General features: G+C 42.8%; 1 protein-coding gene and 1 long non-coding RNA gene across 3 annotated transcripts; one reads left to right on the forward strand and one right to left on the reverse strand.

Annotated features, from left to right (window-relative positions):
• Positions 1-5,908: 5,908 nt before the first annotated feature.
• LOC120681494 (short-chain dehydrogenase TIC 32, chloroplastic-like) lies at positions 5,909-11,969 on the reverse strand. Of its 2 annotated transcripts, none has more exons than XM_039962999.1 (8): positions 11,716-11,969; positions 11,084-11,315; positions 10,689-10,768; positions 10,275-10,428; positions 10,027-10,105; positions 7,639-7,723; positions 7,108-7,154; positions 5,909-6,252 (listed from the first exon to the last, which is right to left on the reverse strand). In XM_039962999.1, the coding sequence occupies exons 1-8, from the start codon at positions 11,852-11,854 to the stop codon at positions 6,094-6,096; spliced, it is 975 nt and encodes a 324-aa protein (XP_039818933.1). In that variant the 5' UTR covers positions 11,855-11,969; the 3' UTR covers positions 5,909-6,093. The 2 variants fall into 2 exon arrangements, with proteins under 2 accessions (XP_039818933.1, XP_039818934.1); XM_039963000.1 differs by having other exon boundaries at positions 11,743-11,967.
• Positions 11,970-22,214: 10,245 nt separating this feature from the next.
• On the forward strand, positions 22,215-23,507 carry LOC120682208. The gene is made up of 3 exons (XR_005678287.1): positions 22,215-22,530; positions 22,748-22,810; positions 22,893-23,507. It is a non-coding gene; the product is annotated as an uncharacterized LOC120682208 (long non-coding RNA).
• Positions 23,508-23,765: the final 258 nt, after the last annotated feature.

Genomic DNA, 23,765 nt, shown 5'->3' on the forward strand with positions numbered 1-23,765 from the left:
TTGCTTTGAAAACTGGTAAACTCCCTGAGCCTATGGAGGCTGGGATGACAAAAGGGGATGACAAAATCACAGAAATTGAGGGCTGTTTCAGCCAACAATTACAGGAGAATGCAGTCTATCCTAGCCCTCCTACTGGGACACAAGAGCCTCCTACGTTGGGTGTGTCTAGCCAAGAAGAACAAGAAATTCAAGAATCCACCATTCATAAGGAACCTGCTGAATCTGTGACTGAAAAAGAAGCTACTGTGACTGAAGAGGTAATTCATGGTGAACAATCCCTCCCTATTGAGCGAGACATCAACTCTGAGCTAGTTGAGAAGGTTGTGGTTAATCTGGTGGCAGCTGTAACAAATATTGTTCACACAGTAGACCCAAATGCAGCTAGTATTGGTCATTTTTCAAATGCTTCTGAGTCTGAACAGGCCCATATTGATGTGGTCAACTCTGTGACACCTGATATGAAACAAAACTACATGCGACAAAGTGAGATACTGAAGAAACAAGGACTGGGGGATATCAAAATTGCTGATAAAGCAGAGGCTGCCATGATTAAAAAGAATCTAGAAGGTACTAAACTCAACTCTAAAAACTCTTTTTCTGTTCTCAGTAATTTAGATTTAATGCTTAGATCTAATAAGATGGGTGTTGATACTAAAGAGTTGGCTTTAGAACAATTCGATATTATCAAAGATTTAGAACATGTTAGAATGTGTCTGGAAAATAAGGATAGAAAAGATGAGGCTGTTACAGAGGTAAACCTAGAGGAAAATCTTCCCCTAGGAGAAATTAAACTTTTAGATTGGGAATCGAATTGCTCTGATCAGGAAGGCTTCACTTTTGTTGAGAATAAAAAATCAAAGAGAAAACTTGGGAAAAGGAAAGTTACGAAAGCCAGGAATGGGAAAACCAATCCTCCTGATGGTGATCTCCATCCTGAAGAAGGAATAGCCATGACTAGCTCTGGCTATAACCTTAGGCAAGGAGTGGCTCGAAAAAAAACCAATTATCCAAAATGATAGGCATTACGTGGAATTGTAGGGGGGTGGCAAAAAAAGGTATGCAGACTTTTGTGAAAGACTTACTATGGGAATACCAGGCTGATTTTGTGGGCTTCCAGGAGACCATCAAAAAAGATACCCTCTGAGCTTTTTTAGAAAAATTGATCCTCAACAAAAATATGTCTGGCACTGGATTCCATCTAGAGGTAGATCTGGAGGAATCTTAAGTGGAATAAAAACAGAAAGATTTGATATTCTCTCCTCTAAAACAGGCACTTATTTTATAATGGTGAAAGTTTTTGACAAAAAAATGAGGAAAAACCTTTGCCTCGTAAATGTCTATGGACCAGCTCAAGATGAAGGAAAGGAAGTTTTTTTGACTGAATTGGCTCAAATTTGTTATGAAAACAAAGACCCTATGTTGCTAGGGGGAGACTTTAACATTTTAAGATTCAGTGATGAGAAAAATAAAAACTTTCGACCCAACAGGTACTCTGACATGTTCAATTTAATTATCAACTCCTTTGCTTTAAGGGACTTGACTTTGAATGGTGGGTTATATACTTGGAGCAACAATCATGAGGATCCTACTCTGGAAAAACTTGATAGATGTTTGATGAGCGAGAACTGGGAATCTCTCTTCCCTCTGTCCAATCTGAGAAAGATCCCAAGGTACCTTTCTGATCACAACCCTCTGTTGTTGTGTACAGATCAAGAAAAAATCAAGAAGAACAAAACCTTCAGTTTTGAGAATTCCTGGTTTAAACAGGAGAACTTTCTACCAAAAATACAGGAAATTTGGGGGAGAAAAGTCACAGCCAGCTCTGCAGTAGAGAGATGGTACATAAAAATAAATAGAGTTAAAAAATTCCTCAAAGGGTGGGGACTGAATTTGAAAGGACAAGTCCGACGATACAAACATCTCTTACAGGATGAATTAACCAAACTAGAGAAGAGGGAGGAAAGTTCCAGTTTACCTGCAGGTTTATTAGACAAGAAAACTTTTATTCAAACGGAGTTGCAAAAATTATTGGAAGAAGAGGAAGAATACTGGAATAAAAGGTCCAATCTGAATTGGCTGCTTCAAGGTGATAACAATACGGCCTTCTTTCAGAAAGTGGGTAATGGAAAAAAGAGGAAAAATACAATTTTTTGCTTACAAAAAATGAGAAATCCATAGTGGAAGATGAAAAGATTTTGGAACATGCTACTTTGTACTATAAAGATCTCTTTGGTCCCTCGGAAAATCCTACTTTTAAGCTAGACTCATCATGTTGGGATGAACAAGATAAAGTGACACAGGAAGAGAATGATCTCCTCTGTAGACCTTTCACTTTAGATGAGATACAAACAGTCATTTTCTCTTTGGAAAAAAATTCTGCACCAGGACCGGATCATATTCCAGTGGAGTTTTATCAAAACTGCTGGGAGATTATCAAAGAGGATATTATGGATATGTTCTTGGAGTTTGAAATTCACAATTTAGATTTGGGGAGACTCAATTATGGAGTTATCACCCTCATACCCAAGCTGAAAGAAGCAACCAAAATTCAACAGTATAGACCCATTTGCTTACTAAATGTGAGTTTCAAGATCTTTACCAAAGCCTTGATGATTCGGTTTGAAAATTGTATGAGCAGAATTACAAACGTCTGCCAATCAGCGTTTATTAAAGGAAGAAACATTATGGATGGAGTAATGGCACTTCATGAGGTGTTGCATGATACCAAAATTAAAAAGAAAGATGGGCTTATTTTGAAGTTAGACTTCGAGAAAGCTTATGATAAATTAAATTGGGACTTCCTGTTTAGCTGCTTGCGGCAGAGAGGTTTTTGTGAAAAGTGGTGTCGTTGGATTAAGCTGGTGGTTACTGGGGGTACTCTGAGTGTAAAATCAAATGATCTTGTGGGAAGTTACTTTCAAAGTGGCAAAGGTGTGAGACAAGGGGATCCTCTGTCTCCCTTACTGTTTAACCTTTGCAGCTGATGCATTTGCAAAAATGATACAACACGCCCAAAAAAATGATCTAATCCAAGGCCTGGTACCTGATTACGTTGATAAAGGCATGGCAATTCTCCAATATGCGGACGATACAATTCTATGTCTGCAAGATGAGGACGACACAGCTCAAAATATGAAACTTTTGCTTTATCTCTATGAACAGTTGTCTGGTCTTAAGATCAACTTTGAAAAAAGTGAAGTGCTTATGATATCGCAAGATGAAGGAAAATCCTTGAGATATGCAGAACTATTCAACTGTGCAGTTGGACAGTGGCCTATGAAATACATGGGGGTTCCGGTGTGTGGTTCTCGCCTTCACATTAAGGATTGGCTGCCTCTTGATGAAAAACTTACTAAAAGATTGGGAGGTTGGAAGGGGAATTCACTGTCCTTTGGGGGGAGGTTAACCCTGCTGAATTCTTGTCTTAGCAGTATACCAATTTATAGTATGTCCTTGTATATGCTACCAAAAACAATTCACAAGAGGTTAGACAAAACAAGAAAACATTTCTTTTGGCAGGGAGGTGGAATAAAAAAGAAATACTATCTAGTGAAATGGACAAAAGCAGCCCGACCAAAAAATAAAGGCGGGTTGGGCATCCAAGATCACTGGAAATTGAATATCAGCCTTCTGTGTAAGTGGTGGTGGAAGTTGGAGGCTTGCCAGGGAATTTGGCAGACAATTGTTATGAAAAAAATATGTGAAGGATAAAAATATAGCACAGCTGAAAGTAAAACCAGTGAACTCGCCGGTCTGGAACGATCTGTTGAAAATAAAGGACATTTATCTGAAAGGAAGAGTAATGTGTGTGGGAAATGGACAGTTTACTGATTTTTGGAGGGATTCATGGTGTGGCATGATCTCTCTCAAAGAGAAATTCCCAGATTTATTTGACATATGTAATGAGACTACAGGGTCAGTAGCCCTTTTTGCAAATAGAGGTTGGAACCTGTCATTTAGAAGATGGCTAGATGAGAGACAACAGGAGAGCGTGAGAAAGCTGAGGGATATGTTGGCTCCCTGTGCGTTGTCAAGTGAAAGAGACTATCCCAAGTGGCTGGGTGAAAGAGATGGTAAATTCTCAGTCAAATCCCAATATGCTTCTCTATGGGCAGCTGATACTGAAGATAAAAATAAAAATCTTTGGAAGGCAAAAATCCCTCTGAAAATTAAAGTATTTATGTGGCTAGTGAAGTCTAATGATATCCTCACTAAGGACAATTTGTCCAAAAAAGGGTGGCAGGGAGATCAAACTTGCTCCTTTTGCAGTACTACAGAAACTATTGAGCATCTTTTCTTTGGTTGTGCAATGGCCAGATACTGTTGGAGTCTAGTTTCTATTGTAATTGGAGCTGATTGTAGACCATCCTCCTCCTCACAATTTTGGGTGTGGGCTGCTAAATACATGCCTCATCATAAAAAGATTTTCATGGTCGGTCTGGCAGCCATTTGTTGGGCTTGATGGAGAACAAGAAACTCTATTTGTTTTGAAGATAAGAAATGTCGATCTCCTACTGAGATCATCTGCTTGGCATCATTTTTTCTCTCTTATTGGGCAGGATTGCAAAAGCCCCAAGGCAAGTCGGAGCTGATGATGGGTGCTGAAGCTCTAAAGAACACTGCTCTGTCCTTCCACCCACAGGAAGCTCCCCCTGAAGACGCGGGTTTGGTTCTTCTGCGGTAGACGCGAGCTGGCTTCCCTCTTTCTGCAGGAGATAGTTTCAGTACTTTTTACCCTCTGCATTCCCGGCTGGTGGTAGTCTTTGTTGGCTTAGTGAGATAGTTTCAGTACTTTTTGCCCTCTGCATTCCCGGCTGGTGGTAGTCTTTGTTGGCTTAGTTTTTGGTCTTGTTTCGGTTTGGGTGGCTGTGTCCCCCGCTTGGTAGACTCTGGCTCCTTAGCCTTTTGGTCTGGCTAGCAATCTACTGGTTACTCCATTCCTTTTCTTTGCAGAACCTATAAACTGGTACTTCTGTAATTTCGTTACTTCTTGAAGTAATGAAGTTCGGGCGCGGCCCTTGGTGGAAAGAAGAAGATGAGCAGGACAACGAGGGTACGCATCCGCGGCGAGCTCGTGTGTGTCCGTGCCCGACTCGGCATCCAAGGCACGGCGGGTGCGGGCCTGGAGGGTGCCGAGGAGGCGCGTGGCTACGAGGTGCGCCGAGGCGGTGCTCGAGGCGTGGGCCAAGTGGATGGGCCTCGCGCCGATGACCCTAGGAGATGGCTACATGGGGAGAGGGGAAAGAAAGGAGAGACTAGAGGCTTACCAGATGGGAGATCCAGAGGGGAAGGCAAGCTATCAAGTGCTACTGCCGGGGGGAGGACGGCATGTCCGCCGCCGCCTGCTCACTCGCCAAGCGAAGGAGCCTGGCGGCGCACTTGTGGATGGGGTCACATGGTGGAAGTATCACACCACGGGTCGACCATATCCACACATCGGGTCAACAGATTTTGGCTCTAAATGAACCGTTTCTCATTTGAGGCCGACCCGGTGGCCCATTGGCCTTGCTATTGTGGGTCGGACCCGGCCCATTCTCATCTTGAAGTACCGGGGGATTTGGAGAACACGTCGAACGCCGCTATTCTTAGATGGGACCGAAGCTAGTACACGAGCTGAGATTTCAATGGGTATAGCGGGCGGGTAACGGATCACTAGGTGAAAAAAATAATTTATTTTTGGCAGAAACATCTCCTAAATTGAGATTTTTATGGGTCTACCTTTTGTCCCACCTCTCCTGGCCCAAACAGGTGGGCCCAGCGTGAGGGGTAAGATGAGTCCGATTTAAGTAACACATATTTTTAATTATTTTCAATCTTTATAGTATAGGTATATAGATGCCAATTTTGGTCATCAACCTTAACCATTTAGTTCCAACTCTCTTCCAAGAGTTTCTAATGCCCTATTGTATAGCTGGGTAACATTGTACCAATGTAACCATTCATTTGGAATCCAGGCTTTCTGCCAAAAGTACACACACCCTTTACAATTTTTTATTTTTGGTACAAATCAGTGAAGACATAACATTGCAATTTTAGTTTCTTTACATACTTCTCTTTTCAGAAATAATACGACACATGGTTTATACCAATGAATCAACGGAGCAGGCTCATACTAAAATCCCAGAGTCGTTTGGCGAGCTCCTTGTCGGTCGCATGAGATTTCAGTTGAACAGTATTGCAATCCACAAAGTAACTCCCAGTGACTCCAGCAACCTGAGGATGCAATGCCAGATAACACACTGTGGCTGCACCCTGCAAAAGGATTAAATAGTGGCTCCATGGGTTTCAAAGATTGTTCAAGAGATTACATTCAGACACTGGAACAGGAGCATAAGTTGTTTCTTCTTTTTTGTTGACATAAATATGGTGCATCCACATCAAGCATTATGGAGTTAGTGGTACTGCTAATTGCAAGCAGAGAACCTTGAGAGATGCATTACTGCTAGATCAGATTATAACTGTTGAATAACTCATGGTCTGTAGCACCTTTAGTTCTGTAAACACGAAAAGCATTTGCAACTTTGTACTACAAAATTGCTAGAGAAATAGGTGTTCTTGGACCTACTTTGCAGTGCAATTATGATTATACCCTCGTTTTCCTTAACTTTGTGACTTTTCCCTTACTATTCACAAGTCAATGTGATTTTGCCCCTATACAGTGCGGTTTTGCCACTGTTTTGACGATTGAGTAGGGGCAAAATCGCTTTGACTAGGGGCAAAATCGCGTTGACTTGTGAATAGTAAGGGCTAAATTACAAAGTTAAAGAAAAATAAGGGTAAAATCACAATTGCATGGTAAATTAGGGGCAAGAACACAAATGCCCTTTAATATTTCTTATGGTAAAGTACCTCATCATACATCCAGGTCTGTGCACAGTTGACACTGGCAGACAAATGTACACAAAAGGCTGGGAACCGGGACAAGCTAACCGAAACTATACTATGTAAACAAGACAATGTACACTCTCAGCTTTAGCTTGGTGACAGAAATGGTATGAATGCCAATGCTTGTGCATGGTAAAATACAACAATTTAAATGTTCCATACAGTAGAAAAAAACACATCCACATTTGTTTATGAAGGAATAGATCATGATCGCAGACTTACTTGATCAACACCTTTTAGTACAAATTTACCAAGTAAGGAAACAAGACCTGAAATAAAGATAACACAAGAGATAAAGGGAGCAATTTAGCTTCCATGTAAAAGTACAAATAAAATGTAGCTACTGAAACAATGGACGTGTACAGTGAAATAAGATTAGATGACCTATAGGAAAAATATGACATTTTGCCTAAACAAAACCAATTCAAGATTAATTTTAATTATTCTAAAGAAAAGTATCATCATGTCAATATATGTGTACATAGTAAAAGAAAATTCTTGAGATACTCTTGATGCAATTGAAAGAAATAGGGCATTATCAATAAAATAAGTGTACACCTTCACCAGGTTAAAACTAGAGCTTTTACATTTGCATCAAGCTATAACGTGCATAACACGTCAAATAGCTTATCCATAGTATAAATATTAACTAGATATAATACATCAAGTCAATATTCATAATTATTAGGTGAGTTAACCATGCAAATCAGTTAAGGGACTGAACTGGATTAAATTAATCTGATATATCCGCACCATTAAGCAAACCCCAATAGCGGGCAATGTTGGTGACAACTTCTCCAGGATGAAGGGAGTTGACGACCACTTTTGAGTCTTGTTCCTGACCATAGATAGTTAACGTCAATCAAAAATGTAAAGCTGTTAAAAGATGGTGCTATCTCAAATCTGCCCCATTTCAGTATTCCACACATATAAATGTCCATGACAACCAATTATCAAACAGGAGTGAAGAGTCAGTAAGCCAGCCTTGATGGTAGTTACCATATGTCAACGCCAAGTTACAAGAATCAGTAAGACAGGAAATTTATCACTAAATAGGAAATTTATCACTAAATATGTTGTGAACACCATCTTCGGCAAGAAATACCAGCGCAGGAGCAAGACCACGGTGTCCACAACAAATTAGCTATAGTTATGCTGTTCTTTGAGTTGTTAGGCTGAATATTAGGAGAGGTTTGTTAAGATAGAGGCTATTTAGCCCAGGGTGTTAGCGTGAGAGAGTCAAGTAGAAGGATAGCCTGGTAGTGCTCAGAGCCTCCTGCGTGAGGGCGAGCCAAGGAGATATCCGATCTGCTGAACAATCTATCTGTATTCGGTTGGTTAATATAGCAGTCCACATCATTTGGTATCAGAGAAGACGCTCACCCGGCTGCGATCTTCGTTCTACTGCCCTTAGGCGACCAAGCTAGTCCGCGATTTCATCCGTGGCTGCCTTGTGTGTCAGCGGAACAAGACAGAACACCTCCACCCGGACAGCCTACTCCAGCCCCTCGACGTGCGCCATCGGCCGTGTGGAGCGACATCGCGATGGACTTCGTGGAGGGGTTCCCCAAGATCGGCGGCAAGTCGGTCATGATCATGGTGGTGGATCGTTTCCCCAAGATGGTCCACTTCGTTCCCCTGGGCCACCCGTACACGGCCCTCTCTGTCGCCCAAGCTTTCTTCGACAACATCGTCTGACTCCACGGGTTTCCGTGCTCCATTGTGAGCAACAGAGACCCGATCTTCACTAGCACTCTGTGGATGGAGCTCTTCTCCCTCGCCAGCGTGAAGCTCCATCTCAGCTCTGCGTTCCGGCCGCATACCAATGGCCAGTCCGAGGTCGCCAATCGGGTCCTCGGCGTGTACCTGCGGTGTTTGGCGGGAGACCGGCCGTGCAGCTGGCTCCGCTGGTTGCCCTGGGTGGAGTACTGCTTCAACACGTCGTACCAGACTGCCCTACGGGCAACGCCATTCGAAGTCGTCTACGGACGGTCGCCGCCATCCTTGGTGTAGTATGATCCCGGGTTGGCGCGCGTCGTCGCGATGGAAAAGCAACTCCAGCATCGCGACGTGTTCCTGGCGGAGATTAGGGAACGGCTACTTCAGGCGCAGGATTACATGAAGTCGTCCCATGACAAACTCCACCGGGACCTGGCATTCCAAGTGGACGACTGGGTCTGGCTTCGTCTCCATCAACGCACCGCGACCGGCATCACTGACGGCGCCAAGTCCATGCTCTCTCCACGCTTCTACGGGCCCTTCCAGGTGGTCGAGAAGATAGGCTCTGTTGCCTATCGGTTGCGGCTTCCAGCCAAGGCACGTATCCACGACGTCTTCCACGTCGTCTTCCTCAAGAAGCACCACGGCGCGCCTCCGATGACCATGGGTTCCCTGCCACCTATTGCGAATGGACACGCGCTGCCTATTCCAGCCAAGGTTCGACACGCCATGCCAAGCAGGAACTCGTGGGATCTACTTGTCCAGTGGGAGGGGCGTAGCTCGGCGGAGGCAACTTGGGAGCCTCTTCAGGAGTTCAAGGATCTCCATCCTGATTTCAAGCTCGAGGACGAGCTTTTTTGGTCGGGGTGGGGGGGGGAGTGTTGTGGACACCATTTTCGGCAAGAAATACCAGCGCAGGAGCAAGATCATGGCGTCCACAACAAATTGCTACAGTTATGCTGTTCTTTCAGTTGTTAGGCTGAATATTAGGAGAGGTTTGTTAAGATAGAGGCTATTTAGCCCAGGGTGTTAGTGTGAGAGAGGCAAGTAGAAGGATAACCTGGTAGTGCTCAGAGCCTCCTGCGTGGAGGGCGAGCCAAGGAGATATCCGATCTGCTCAACAATCTATCTATATTCGGTTGGTTAATATAGCAGTCCACATCAAAATATGGAAGTATATCTTTTGGGAAGCTGACTATAAATATGATTGTGGCCTCATGTTATCATTTAACGAAAAAGTAAAGAGGGAAAACCCTATATCCTTCTCTCTTCCTATCCTGCTGCCCACTGAGTCTGCCTGCGCCGATCGCCTCCTCCACCTCCCCTCCCCTCTTGAATAAAACAAGCCCATAACAGAAACACCAGACCAACAGAAAGCATGTCCAGCTTAATCATTTGAAGGAGAAAAAAAAGAATTGGTACCTTCAAGTGGCTAGACAGTTCATTTGCATGCAATATATTTGCAAGCTTGGAGTGGCCATAAGCTGATATTCTGTTATAGCTGTCAACAAAGACAAAGTTTCAACCTCTTGCGATGAATAAAAACAAAAGAGACTTCATATTCTGTGATGAAGTTTTTCAAATCAATTGAAGTTGGCATGAATCATAAAAATGTTAAAAGTGATGGACATGGAAAATGACAAAAAATGTAGTATAGGTGGAAACAGTACCTAGACTCATCATTGATCTTATCAAAACGAATTCCCTCTCGATATGAATGCTTGTAGCCGTCAGAAGCAACTATCACAACCCTTCCTTCTATGCCACTCTCTTTAGCCGTAACATGGATCTTCTCAAGTAAAAGATCAGTCAGTAGAAAATGTCCTGCACAACAGGACAGTTACTTTATGAAACCTGAAATTTGGCATTAACTAAGAAGCATGGGTAGTAACATCAGCAGTCGAACAATTTATTTCATATAGAATTTACTTTGTGCCTCCAAGTAACTGAAACTGTAGAAATTTGTTGTTCTCCTTGAGAAATAAAACAGCAGGGTAAGAAAAACTTATATTTTTCGCATAAAAATACGTTTTGATTTCATACAAAGGGTGATCTATAAGAGTAGCACCACAAGTGTGGCATACCAAGGTGATTCGTTGCAAAATGCAGCTCAATGCCGTCCTCTGAAAGCTTGAAAGGAACAAATGCAATCCCTGCATTATTACTTGAAACAGAGCGCAATTGAATCAGTTTGGATGGTACCAAAAAGTGTTTAATACAATATGTTTTGCAGAGATGCGTAGAAGAGTTAATGAACGAACATGGGTACCAAAACGCAGTTCATAAAAAATCCTAGTTCTAGTTGTACAGCTGGCTGAAAATCCTTATTACTTAGATTAAGTTGGAATCTGATCCTAAATTTCACAAAGCAACCCTCCCTGTGAACTGACCCTTGAAGCCCAGCATATCGCTGATGTTCTGACATGCCATGCCACAGTATCAAGATTTCCCGGTGTATCTCAATACAGCATAGTCTTACACAAGAATGTTCAGTGGGAGGTCCAGCGCATCAAAATTGTCCACGAATCTTCTCACGGATGACATTGAGCTAAGGTCAAGCTCAAGGATCTCAATCTTGGCCGTGGGGACTTGTCCCACAATCTTCTCCCTCACCTGTGAGGCAGTGGACAGATTCCTCACCCCCATAACGACATGCACGCCACGCAGTGCAAGAACTCTGCATGTTTCAGCTCCAATCCCACTGGATGCACCTGTATGTTAGAAGCTTTTCTGTCAAGAGAGTCTCGACTAAAATTCCAGAAAGCAGCCCGAATTGAGTAGCTGAGTACGAACTGGAGCACAATTAATGATGAAAGAATACATAAGGAAGATGAACTCCGGGCTTGTCCTGACAGTCTGTTAGACTGATAGTACAAATTTAATTTGCCCAAAAAGCTAGTACTGAACTACTGATACAGTGTGTTAAACGCAAGAGAAGCGACTAGGAGAGGTAAAAATAATCAAAAAGATCATGTGCGAATTAACAGAAACGATTCTTCCCCCTAGAACTAGTCAAATAATCAGGAGGAACAAATCAAGTGTCACAGAAGGAATCGAAAGGCAGATACGGCTACTAAAAGAGGCTGAGTAGACTTGGTTCCGACGACTTGCAATGAGAAGGAGAAAGCAGTAAGTAACCGGTCACGATGGCGACAAGGCCGGAGCCGTCGATGCCGGCCGTGACCTCCTCTGCCGTGGACGACGGCGAGAACCCGGAGGGGCTCTTCCTCCGCCGAGGTAGGCCCCACATGTCGTCCCCCGGGCAGGCTGGCCCTCGGCGATGTGGTGTCGCAGCCGCAGACTCGCAGTTCTGCAGTAGGTGGGAGAGAAGGGGCGGGGGGCAGTTTGGACCTTGGTCGACTAGAATTCATTCAGTAGTAAAAGCACGGCCGGGCAATCTGTCAAGTGTCAACAAGGTGACCATGATTGCCCTCAAAAAAAAAAACAAGGTGACCATGATTGGAGGGAGAAATTAGGCACTGTAGTTCATACACCATCGACAAAAATATTACAAATATAGGAAAATGGTCTCAAAATATCTAAATATAATGTAATATCAATAATTTCACATTAGTTTACAGACCATTTTGACACCATAAAATAGTGCAGTTACAAATGTGTTCTCCCCTGCCTAGATGTCAACTTCCAAATTATTTTTTAGAAAAATTATAGTTATAACACATAAAAATTACAGTATTTTATACTGCTATTTTCGTACAATATACTAATTTTATTTTCAAACACTTAAGTTCGACAAAAAAAAGTTGTAATCTCAATTTAGAAGCATGGACTTTAAAAGACGTCATTTATTTGTAATGGAAGGATTTATCTCTTCGATCTGGGAACAAATTACTCCCTTCGTTCTTAAATATATGATACCGTTGATTGTTTTGCTTAAATTGACCAAATATATTTACTTAGTTAATAAGTAAAATATGTGTCACGTGATATATTATCAAATTTACTTAAGGTTTGACTTATTGATTTATATATTTGCATAATATTTATAGAAAACACATTAAGTCAAACGAACAAAAAAGTCAATGATTTTATATATTTAAGAACAAAGGGAGTATACAAGATAAGTAGAAAAATGGACTGTCTATCAGGTTAGATCAAGAGTGATATATGCTTGCAAAACATGTGAAAACTGCAAAATAGATGAGATTTTGATGGAATAAAGTAAAACTATATAGAAACTAAAAAAACATGTAAACTGCAGCATGTTTGAACTTCTCCAAACTCCAAAGTACTTGGATTTGCCGCTTTCATGTGAATTTCGTAGGTATTAAGGAGGCTTGGTAGAATGTTTCTACTTCCTTATTAGACACTGGTATAATGAGTATTTCCTTTCTAGACCTTAAAAACTTTAACATCCCTTATTCAACACTAGTTTTAAATTTTATGCCTTATTCGACACTCTGTTAGCTTTTCCATCCAACAACTGTTAAATATCCTCAAATGATGAATTTTCCCCTACTATCAAAGGGTGAGCTCCACTGCGGTCGTGCTTCTCTCTCCTCCCTCTTTGTCTGCTGCTACGTCAAGCAGGCTGGTGGCTGCCTTTGTATGTACCCAAGCAGTCTGGTTGCGGCATTATAGACCTGCAAATTAGAAATCTAATTTTGTATGTTTGATTGCGAATTTGCGAGATCCACTCCGGTTCCTTTATTTGGATTTGATTTGGTTTAGTTTGCCATAAAAGTCTTTATGTGTGCACTGGTGTCATTTTGTTTATTCAAACTGGACTAAAATTCATCAAAATGTCATTCTTTTCCTCTTACGACAATCATGACTGTGAACTCATTAAAATTAATCCAAACCTTTTTGTGTCCATGTATTTTATTTATATCATTGAATATTACTATGTTGATTATAGTCACAACTGAGGGCAAAATTTTCCTTTCACATAGAGTTTAACTGTCGGTCTGATGCAAAAATCTCACGGACATATAGGGCATCAAATTTAGAGTCAGTGTCAAATAAAGGATGCCAAAATTTTGAGGGCCAAGAAAGGAACAACTCATTATTCCAGTGTCAAATAAGGAATTTGCTCGTAGGAAGTTTCATCAGGCTAGCCCAGAAATGAGAATCTCCACTCTTCCATTGGGCTTGGACAATGGGTTTACTCCCTAGATACTTATTTTTAATAATCTGTTGCCAAGTGCCCTCTGTCGTTAATAGTTGATACAACCATTTGCTTAGCAGTGCTATATTCTTTAATTCAAGATTATGTATCATTAGTCCTCCTTGTTCTTTCGGTTAACATAGGATATCCCACTTTGCTAAGCGATATTTTCTCTTGTGCTCATCACTCTGCCAAAAGAATCTAGAATGGAAATAATCCAACTTTTTACGAACACCCGTTGGTATCTCAAACAAAGACATCATGTACATGGGTAGGCTGCTAAGGACCGAATTGAGTAATGTTGAACGGCCTCCAGTTGAAAGGTTTTTCCCTTTCCAACTACTGAGGCATTTTTCAAATCTGTCTTGTACCCTCAGCCAATCGTTATTTGATAACTTCCTATAATGAACCAGGATTCCTAAATACCGTATTCGAAAGATTCCGGTATTGCATCTGAACATCTCCATGTACTCATTTTCCATATTCTTAGTATCTCCAAAGCAGTAAATTTCGCTCTTATGGAAGTTTATTTTCAACCCTAACAGCTGTTCAAAGGCACAGAGAATTGTCCCCAGATTATGAGCATACTTGAGGTTGTGTTCCAAAAAGAGGATTGTATCGTTAGCATACTGCAAGATAGAGAGACCCCCCCCTCAATTAGATGAGGTACAACTCCTCCAGGTTGATTGTCTGCTTTGGCTCTGTTGATAAAAAGTGTGAGCGTGTCGGCTACTATGATGAATAAGATAGGTGACAGTCGGTCGTCTTGGCGAAGTCCCTTTCTTGTTTGGAAGAAAGGACCCACCTCATCATTTACATTTACCGCTATGCTGCCACCTGATCCTTTCATCCGAAGCGTTTGCAATAAAAAATCACACCTCACCTTGTCATAAGCCTTTTCGAAATCTATCTTAATGATAACCCCATTCTGATTTTTGTGATGGAGTTTGTGTATGGTTTCATGAAGTATAACCACTCCCTCCAGAATGTTTCGACCTCGCATAAAGGTAGTTTGCATTGGGCTAATAAGATGGTCGGCCACCGAATTAAATTGGGAGGTTGCCACCTTTGTGAAGATTTTAAAACTTACATTAAGTAAGCAAATAGGTCGGTATTGCTGGATTTTGCTGGCTTCTTGGATTTTGAGCAGTAATGTGATAACACCAAAATTTAGGCTGAATAAAGGAAGGTCACCTTGATGTAAGTCCTGGAACATTGACATTAGGTCAACTTTGATGACATCCCAAAAATGCTGGTAGAGCTCCGCTAGGAAGCCATTTGGGTCTGGCTGATGTATGACTAGCCCGATCTTCCGAGAGGTAGGGTAAATTCGATTGGTAGAGTATATGACGTTGGCGATCCGGCTTCTTATTAGACACGATTCGAAGTCCCTCAACCGTTACACCACTGCTCCGTTGGTTATCAACCAAGCACAACTTGATTGACCTCGCCTAGAAAGCTTTTTCTTCAAGCGAATCGAAAATGACTTGTTATGTTCCATACTGAAAATGGCATCCCGAATCTCATGTTCTGTGAATGAAGCCGTGAGGAATTCATTTTCAATCGAACTTACTTGGGGATGTATTCAGTCCTACCACACAAGAAAAAAATATAATTTTCCTCCGCAAGACCGAAGAGCTCTTTATAGAACTGTGTGATATAACCTTTAAGGTTTTGTTGTCCCTCAATTTTCCCCCTTCATGCTCCAAAAGAAAAGATAGCTTCTTACGATGCTTGCCATTGGCAACCAACTGGAAGTATCTACTGTTATCTCCCAGAAGGACGTCAGTGGCTTTGGCCCATTGATAGAACTTGAGCTCCTCTTCCATGAGGAGCTTAATCAAACCATCACGAGCCGATTCCAGAGTTTCCCTTTCTCCATCCGAGAGCGTATTCCAGAGTTTCCCTTTCTCCATCCGAGAGCGTTCTAGTTTCAGCCATAGTGTCAAGATTTGTTACAACAGATTGGAGTTGCTCCTTTTGGGCTTTATACACCCCATGGTGATGGCGAGCCCATCCCCGCAGGTGTTTTCTGAGTGCTCCCATTTTCCTATTCCAGTGTTGCACTGAATTTTGTCCGCCCACCGGTTTATTCCAAATTTTGATGACGCGCTCTTTGAACTCATTATGGGTTAACCAACTGAGTTCCATTTTGAACTGCTTAGCGATCCCAGTAAAAGATGGATCCCCCGTGTCTAAAAAGAGAGGAGCATGATCAGATATCCCTCTATCCAATGAATGAACCATGACCATAGGGTATTTGAATTCCCATTCCGATGTCATCAGTGCTCTGTCAAGTTTTTCATAAGTTGGATCGGCAAGAGAATTTGCCCAGGTAAATTGTTTACCTGTCAACTTTTTCTCACGAAGATCGAAACTATCTATGTCAGTGTTGAAAAGGAATGGCCAATGAGGGTTAAAGTTATCTTTGTTCTTCTCTTTGCTATATCTCATGATGTTACAATCTCCCCCTATTAGAGTTGGCAATGGGTTTTGCTGGCATGTACATACGAGTTCTGACAGGAAAACTGATTTAAAATTATCCTGTGCCGGCCCATAGATTGCCATCAAAGTCCATTTGAAGTCATCAGTTTTTTTTCGGAGATGGAATTTAATAAAAAATTTCCCTTCCACAATTAAGGATACATCAAGAACAATTGCATTTAGTATCCCCCCTCCCCGACTGCCCTCTAGGTGGGAGACAATGCCAGACAAAATTCGCACCTCCGGAGAGGTGAGTGAGATTCGCTCTAGACATATTTTGTTTCCCAGTCTCCATCACAACGACGAAGTCAAGCTTGTTATCCCTAATGGCATCAGAAACATAACCATATTTAGCCAAGTCCGAAAGACCTCTGCTATTCCAGAAAATACCTTTAATATATTGTTCATGCTCCATATATATCTATCCAAGAAAAATATAGGAGCAAATCAGCAAAAGATTGAAGGTAAATGGGGAAGAAACAACATTGTCACGGTGATAGGATTTGCAGAAGTTAAAGGAAGTTGGATTAAGATGTGAGGAATGAGAGGAAGCAGGTGCCGAAACCCGAACTGGATCCGGAGCCGAACACGTCCCCTCCATGGCGTCGCTCATCAGATCCGCCGCCTAGGAAGACCTTCCGCGCCCCCACGGCGAAGAACCGCCGGCGGCGAGAAACAAAAGCCCCGCAACGAGTATATTGCCGTGGGGAACCCTAGCTACTCTATCTAGATCTAGGCTAGAAAGGAGCTATACAAGCCGGCCGCCAAATCCCCCGGTTCCCCTCCCCCTCCGGCTCCTACGCGGCCGCCGGAGAAGAGGGGGGACTGGAGAAAGTGGCGCCGGAACACCGGTCGCCTCCGGTTCGCCTCGCTGGGACTGTAGCAGGAGGGGATCGGGAGAGACAGAGAAGAAACAGTCCAAACGATGCGTCGTTTCCCTGTCTGCGTCGGATGCGCCTGCATCAAGGTTAGGGTTCCTCAGCGATTCTCCGGCGGCGGCGGCGGCGTCGTCCCCAGCATGGTCATCTTGAGGTTAGCTTTGGTCTTCCTCTTTGCGTTGGGGAAGTATCTTGTGTGCCCCCTCGTGGGCTGCTTGTTCCAGGTCGGAGACTGCGTCGGCGGCCGCGAATCCACTGCTGGGCTTCTGCTTCCCCTCGGATGTGGAGGCGCCGGCTCCTCCTCTGACCGGCTGTGGCGGGTGCGGCTGGAGGTTTCTCCTTCTTGTCCTCCTCCGACGAGACTGCCGATTTTCATTCAAGGATTCAAATCCATCTCGGTCCGAGCTCTGGGATGGTGGATGATGCGGCTACACCAAGATTTGGGGTCTGTTGGCGGAAGATTTGGAGGTGTTGGCTTCGACTGTGCTCCGGCAGCTCCGCCGGGTCGATCGGAGCCAAGATGGAAGATGAACAGGGCTTCTAGGGGCTTCTATGTAATTTTCTTTTTCTTTGAGGTCCTATGTGTAAGTTTGGGGTGTAAGTTTGGGGGTGCACTGTGCTCCAGCTTTTTTAATATACCTTCCCTTTCGCAAAAAAAAAAGATGTGAGGAATGAGATTCTGCATCACTGATGTTGATCACGGCCGGACTATTCCTTCAAGAGCGCATCCTACTAACTAAAATACACGGGGTAGAGATTTCCTAGTAAAATCTAATCCAGAGACGACTTGGAGTCCTATCAAGTTGTATCGTGTTAATTAGTTGCCTTCGAGGCCAAGGATAGATTGTTGCTCCAATACAATTGGTCTGCCGGTGGCCGGTGGCCGGTGGCCGGAGCATAGGAGACAAATAATATACACATGCTTATCGACAGTGCAAGTGAAGGTTTAGTCAAGAGGTCTTGGATCCACATCAGATCTCCCTGGACCTGTAAACGAAGTCAAATTGTTGCGTCAGTCCATACCGTATGGTGCAAGCTTGTGGCAGAACCGCCCGACATAAACCGGCTTAAGTGCGCTAACTATCATTACAAAGGTAATTAGGTTTAACCCGCACAACAGACGGAGCACATCAGAGGTCCTGTCGGGTAAAATCTCGATAAAACCACTTAAACCTGGATCGAACAAAGCAGCATAACTCACGCGAAGGCGAGTCCAGAGATTACAACACCTCACAAAATACTACACCACAAAGTTTAACATAAACGCAGAATTACAAACCAAGTTTTAAATTTAACAAAGTACTTTTCAAGCCAATGTAACAGAAGTTCACCAGAGTCCTTTATTATAGCGGAAAGTAAACACGAGAACTAACGACGATATGGATGTCTCGAGAAAGCCCGATACAAGACATCACTCGTTCTTGTCATCATTGGCCGGGGACGCATCCCACTCCACGGACCAACCAGGCGGAAGAGTGCAAGGCCAAGTCAAACTGGCAATCATATCCTCAAAGGTTTCACCTGAAACAAAATATAGCCACAAGCAAGGCTGAGTATTCTAATACTCAGTAAGGCTTACCCGACTGAGGGTATACTTAGCCCTTTATCTAGACATGTAAGGCTTTTGGCTTGAGGGGTTTGTTTTGCCGAAAAGCAGTAAAGAGTAGATCCTTAAATGCAGGTTATAGTTTTCAAGTTCTAGTTCAATTAACCAGTCTAGGTGAGCATCTATCCAAAAGCATGCATGGTGAAAACAATTATCTTTTATTATACAATCGACCATATTCACCATCCTTATCTTTTACTTCTTACTCTATGCAGCAGAAGTGTTAAGCAGTCCCAAACCGTGAGAAGCGGACAATTCGAATCGAATTTGTTAACCTTGCAAGGCAGACCTAAACACACGTCACGTGGATACTCCCAGAGTCACACGTGCAACATTTCCCCTTTCTTTCCGGGTTGTGGATCAGGGTCACCGTCCTCGACTATAGAGTACGACGACTCTGCACCCGCATGTGCGCGCATGAGAAACGACGTTCAAAGAAGGTGAAAGTAAAGTCCACTTGCCGGTCCAATCAGGTACTTATGCTTACCGATTATCATATTTCTCGGCATGTGGTTAGTACGTTCAAACGCTTAACCACCACTACCACACACTGCGGCCTTATCAAATTTCACTAAACAAATGGGGCATCACTGGTACCACAGCCCCGCTCGTAAGCCTTATAGTTGCAGCAGGTATTAAACAACCAACTCCTATAATTCTCGCGAGGGACGGTAGGAATTTATGAATTATTTCACAATAACGGTGTAACGCAAACAAAACCCGAAGTTAAAGAGTGAAACATTTTCATTCATATTTTACTGGGCAATCGTTTATAGAGTAGTAATATAACCTATCTAACTACACAAGACATCATGATCAATAGCACAAGAAAGCTAGACTAAACTCCTAAACAAGTGGGAGTAGTTTCCTATAGCAATTAAATCATGGTTGGTTAATAAATCAACAACTCAGCACACATATAGTATTAAATTCAACAAAAATTACATCAAACAGAAGGGAAACAGAACTAGCTATCCTGCAAAATTCATCCCAAAACCTGTAGCCAAAAATCCAGAACAATTCATGTAATCAGACAACTCCTAGAACAAGATTGAATTATACAGGTTAGACCAGAGTATAAAAAAATCTCAAACTTTAACAGTAGGTCTAAAAAGGGATTAATTAGCTACTGTGAATTTTTCAGGATTTATTTTGCACAGAAATAAATAGGAGAAAATAAACAAAACATACACCAGCTTATCAAGATTAATTTTTAGATCCTGTTCTAATCATGAACTAGAGCTCAAACTCCATGGACAAGCTAAACTATGCAAAAAGAACACTCAGAAATATTTTCATGATTTATTATCAATACAAACTATTTATCATAATTAATATCTACTAAACAATCATTAAATCAAAGAAATAGATACACAAATCTAAAAATATTGAAACTTGGGTAATGGTGCTCATTTAGTATTGGAAATATACAGAAAAAGTTTCATACATATATCTAAGTCATAACATCCAGAAATAAAAAGCAAAATATTTTACTAGATCTAGCCAAGACTAGGGTTTCATCTAGTTACAAAGGTCAAATGGTGCTAAAATTTTTACACAACACTAAGCATGGCATGTACTACCTACCAGCCAAAAATCAGAGATAGATACTGAGTAGAACTTCTAGAATAATTATAGTCTATGAAATCTAATCGTTTTCCTAGATTAAAATACAGACCGAAAATAAACATGTGTATGTAATGAAAGTTGTAGATCTTGTTGCAAGGATTACAGAACATTTGGATTTGCATTTTTATGATTTTTCTATGAATTTATATTGATTTTACAAGTTTGCTGGTTTGGAAAACAAAAAGGAAAAAGGATTTCTTTTTGCACAAAGGCCCCTGGAAGATGTTTTCTTCTCGCGGATAGGCCCCTGGCCGGATTTGGGAGCAGGGGAGGCGGCGGTTAGCCGGATTCCGGCGCCTGCGGTGGCCAGCGGCGAGGGGGAATAGGAGGAGGAGCATGTGGGCGGCGAGAGCAACCTCGGGGTGGCCTTGGTTGGGCGCGAGACGGCCGGAGGCGGCGGCTCCGCGGAGCAGGAGCTCCGGGGGCGGCGTTTAGCGGCGGCGGCGGCGGTGCGGTGGGCCTGGGCGGCGTCGAGCAGGTCGGGGAGCACCGGTGAGAGGCAAGGAAGCTAGCTGCGGGTGATGTTGGGCACGAGGATGGGTGGAGGGGTGAGCTCCGCGGCGAGCTAAGGGGTGGCGGCGGGCATGGTGGCGGCGGCGGCCGTTCCAGGCGGAAAAGGGGCGCGTGGAGCTGGCTCTCGCGCTCAGGGAGGAAGGAGAGAGGGGTGAGGGCATTGTGGAGCTCACAGGATGGTTCTAGGAGATCCTGGGCGAGAGAGAGAGCGAGTGCGGTCGGCCGGAGCGATACGGCATCGCCGTGGCGCTTCGTCGGCGGTCCTCGGCGTGCGCGCACGGGATGGCGCCGCGTGGCGAGGCCGAGCGGGTTGGGGTCGTCGGTTTGGGCGAACCAGGTGGCGGGGAGGCGGCCTGGCTGGGCGGGCGGCGCGTGGCATGAGGCCGGTCGGCCGGCAGAAACAGGGGAGGGGAGGGAGAGCAGAGAGAGAGAGAGATTAAATTGATTCAAAAATTCAAAATTTTTCTCACAAATTTCTGTTGAAACATGAAAAGCTTTGAATATGAAAGTTGTAAAGAATTTCAAATGCTACACTTTTTGTTTCAGGCACTAATTCGTTTGAGAGTTCGTTCAAAAGTTAATTTGACATCCCGACGAATGTACGTTATTAATCGATTCGAGTTTGAATTCAAATCTTCTTCAACTTTTGTATGGAAACTCGATAAAATTTTAACATGAAAGTTGTTTCACACTGAAAATGCTAATACTTCGGTTTTGGGCAAAATGTTGGTTGAGCTATACTTTTGAAAATATCCTCTAAGCATATTTGTTTTAAAATCTGAAAAGAATTCAGTTTAAATCTTTAAAAATCTTGATTCAAAAGATTCGTCATTTCATGTGAAAAACTTCATATACACATAAACACACATACATACACAAGCATACTCATACATACACATATATTATCTTCCGAAAAGAAATGTATATTTAAATTTCTCTTGTTTATTAAGCATGGAAACACACTCAATATTTCTTGCTTAGTATTTTTAAACTCTAGGATGTCACAGCCTACCCCCTTAAAAAGAATCTCGATCCGAGATTCGAGTAATTAAGCTAAGTGTGGAATGTGCGTGTACCTTGGAGGGAAGCTAGAAAACCACGATAATGTTCATTTAGATAAGTTTCGGTCTCCCAAGTGGGCTCATTAGAGTCGTCTCGCGATTTATAAAAAATCTGTATAAACCAATTTTATTTAATACTTCTAAATAGCAAAAAAAAAATTGATATGACAGAGTGTAAATTTTTTGGGAGGGAACTAAACACCTTCGAGCGTTCAGTTGTCGATGACTTCCTCAAGGTCAAGAGTGAGTTATCTGGATGGCCGGCCAACGATTCAGCGTTGCAGGGGGATGATGCCAGCGCTTACGATACCTATGCTTAGATGATTATGCCTGACTCATCACTGGTAGAATTTATATAAGTTGGTGGCTAGGCCTCCCCTGAATCCTAGTCTGAAACTGTAATCCAGATCAAAAGTAGAGGAATACTACCGCCTTCCCAGTGCCTTGTTGCATCAAGCGACTGAATCGCTCAACAGCGCTGCTTCTGTGTGCTCATTCCTCTGATAATTCCAAGACCCGGAGCTGGATTTCACTAATCATTCCTGTTCTCATGGTTGCACCTTGTGGCAATGAACAGTGCTGCCAGTTCTTCCGATCGTCATAACCTGTCGCTGCTGCGTGTTTTCGGTCAGCTTCTTCTCTCCCTACCAGCAGAAAGATTTCACAAGAATTTGTTGTGTGGCGTACAACGTCGCGGTGAAATTTCCCTGTTACAAAGATGCCAACCACGGGTTTGTCCTTATGGAGGGAAACAAAAAAAAACGTCCTCCAAAATTGTTGCTTTAAGTTTTTTTTCATAGTTTATAACCAATATGATCAGCATATTCCCCTGCTTCTAAAATAGGCCAAGGAAAGTGGGTCCTGAAGAGGGTCAGCACCGGATAGCACTCCATAATACCAGTCCAAGGTTATTTGCTCACTTAAAATAAAATTCATACACAACGGTACTATACTGTTTTCATCAGTATTTTTACTTCCGTTTCCTTTAGGCACAATCCTTACACCACCGCGATTCCGGTCCCAAACACACAAATTTGTTGGAAAGTTCGTCCTGTGGCTGGTCGAGCCAAAGGAAGAGGCACAGAGCAACGAGGAAATGGCAAGTGAAGTTCAGAGCCTGAGAGCTGCTGGAGCCAGTAACCACATGACCTTTTCACTATGCCTGATCACGGCTTGCCTCCTGAACATAACAACCTTGCCACCTGACCCGGAGCAAGGCAGCTACATCATTCTCTGGTTTAATCTGGCCGTCGGATATCTGCTGGCAATGGCCTCAGTGTTCTCAGCCAACGCAAAAACAAAGGCAGTAGTGGCGAAAATGAGTGGTATCTCAGCCTTGCTTTCCATGGTTCTGGTTATGATGGGAGAACTCAGCCGCACACCGATGCTCAGTAGGTGCTTAATGTTCAGGCATGTAACTGGGTTCAGTGACAGTTCTTGCAGAAGGAATCCTTCAGCAAAGTGGCCAACACATGTATGTACAAAATACAAAACTAGTTTGTGTTTGCATTATATATTCACATTATGCTGTATTGCAATATGGTTCAGTATGTATAAAGTTGTAAAATTTGTTGGATGATAGACGTTCTGTGAATTATGTGGCATTTGCTTGCTCAGAAATAAAACTGATAAGAACCTGAAGAATACACTCTCGGTATGAGTCTTCACATATGGTCCTCACAGTTGGTGAAGCTGTTCTCGCAAGCCAGCTATGTTACCATAACATTCTGCAAACCGGAAGATACTAAACTCCAATTTATAAAGCATTGGCACAACAATATACATGTCTAACTGCAATTTTTAAAGCACCGATGCGGTCCAAGTTACCAGTATAAAACATAAACACAGTGAACAAAACAGAA

This window comes from Panicum virgatum, chromosome 7N (genome assembly GCF_016808335.1).
Source record: "Panicum virgatum strain AP13 chromosome 7N, P.virgatum_v5, whole genome shotgun sequence".
Classification (NCBI taxonomy): Eukaryota; Viridiplantae; Streptophyta; class Magnoliopsida; order Poales; family Poaceae; genus Panicum; species Panicum virgatum.

Excerpts from the sequence above, each read along its gene's own strand:
- LOC120681494 (XM_039962999.1), bottom strand. The coding sequence starts at position 11,854 with ATGTGGGGCCTACCTCGGCGGAGGAAGAGCCCCTCCGGGTTCTCGCCG. Across the intron at positions 10,106-10,274 it reads AAGATCAATGATGAGTCTAG|CTATAACAGAATATCAGCTT; the intron begins GTACTGTTTCCA and ends CTTTGTTGACAG. Across the intron at positions 7,724-10,026 it reads AACTGTCTAGCCACTTGAAG|GAACAAGACTCAAAAGTGGT; the intron begins GTACCAATTCTT and ends ATCTATGGTCAG.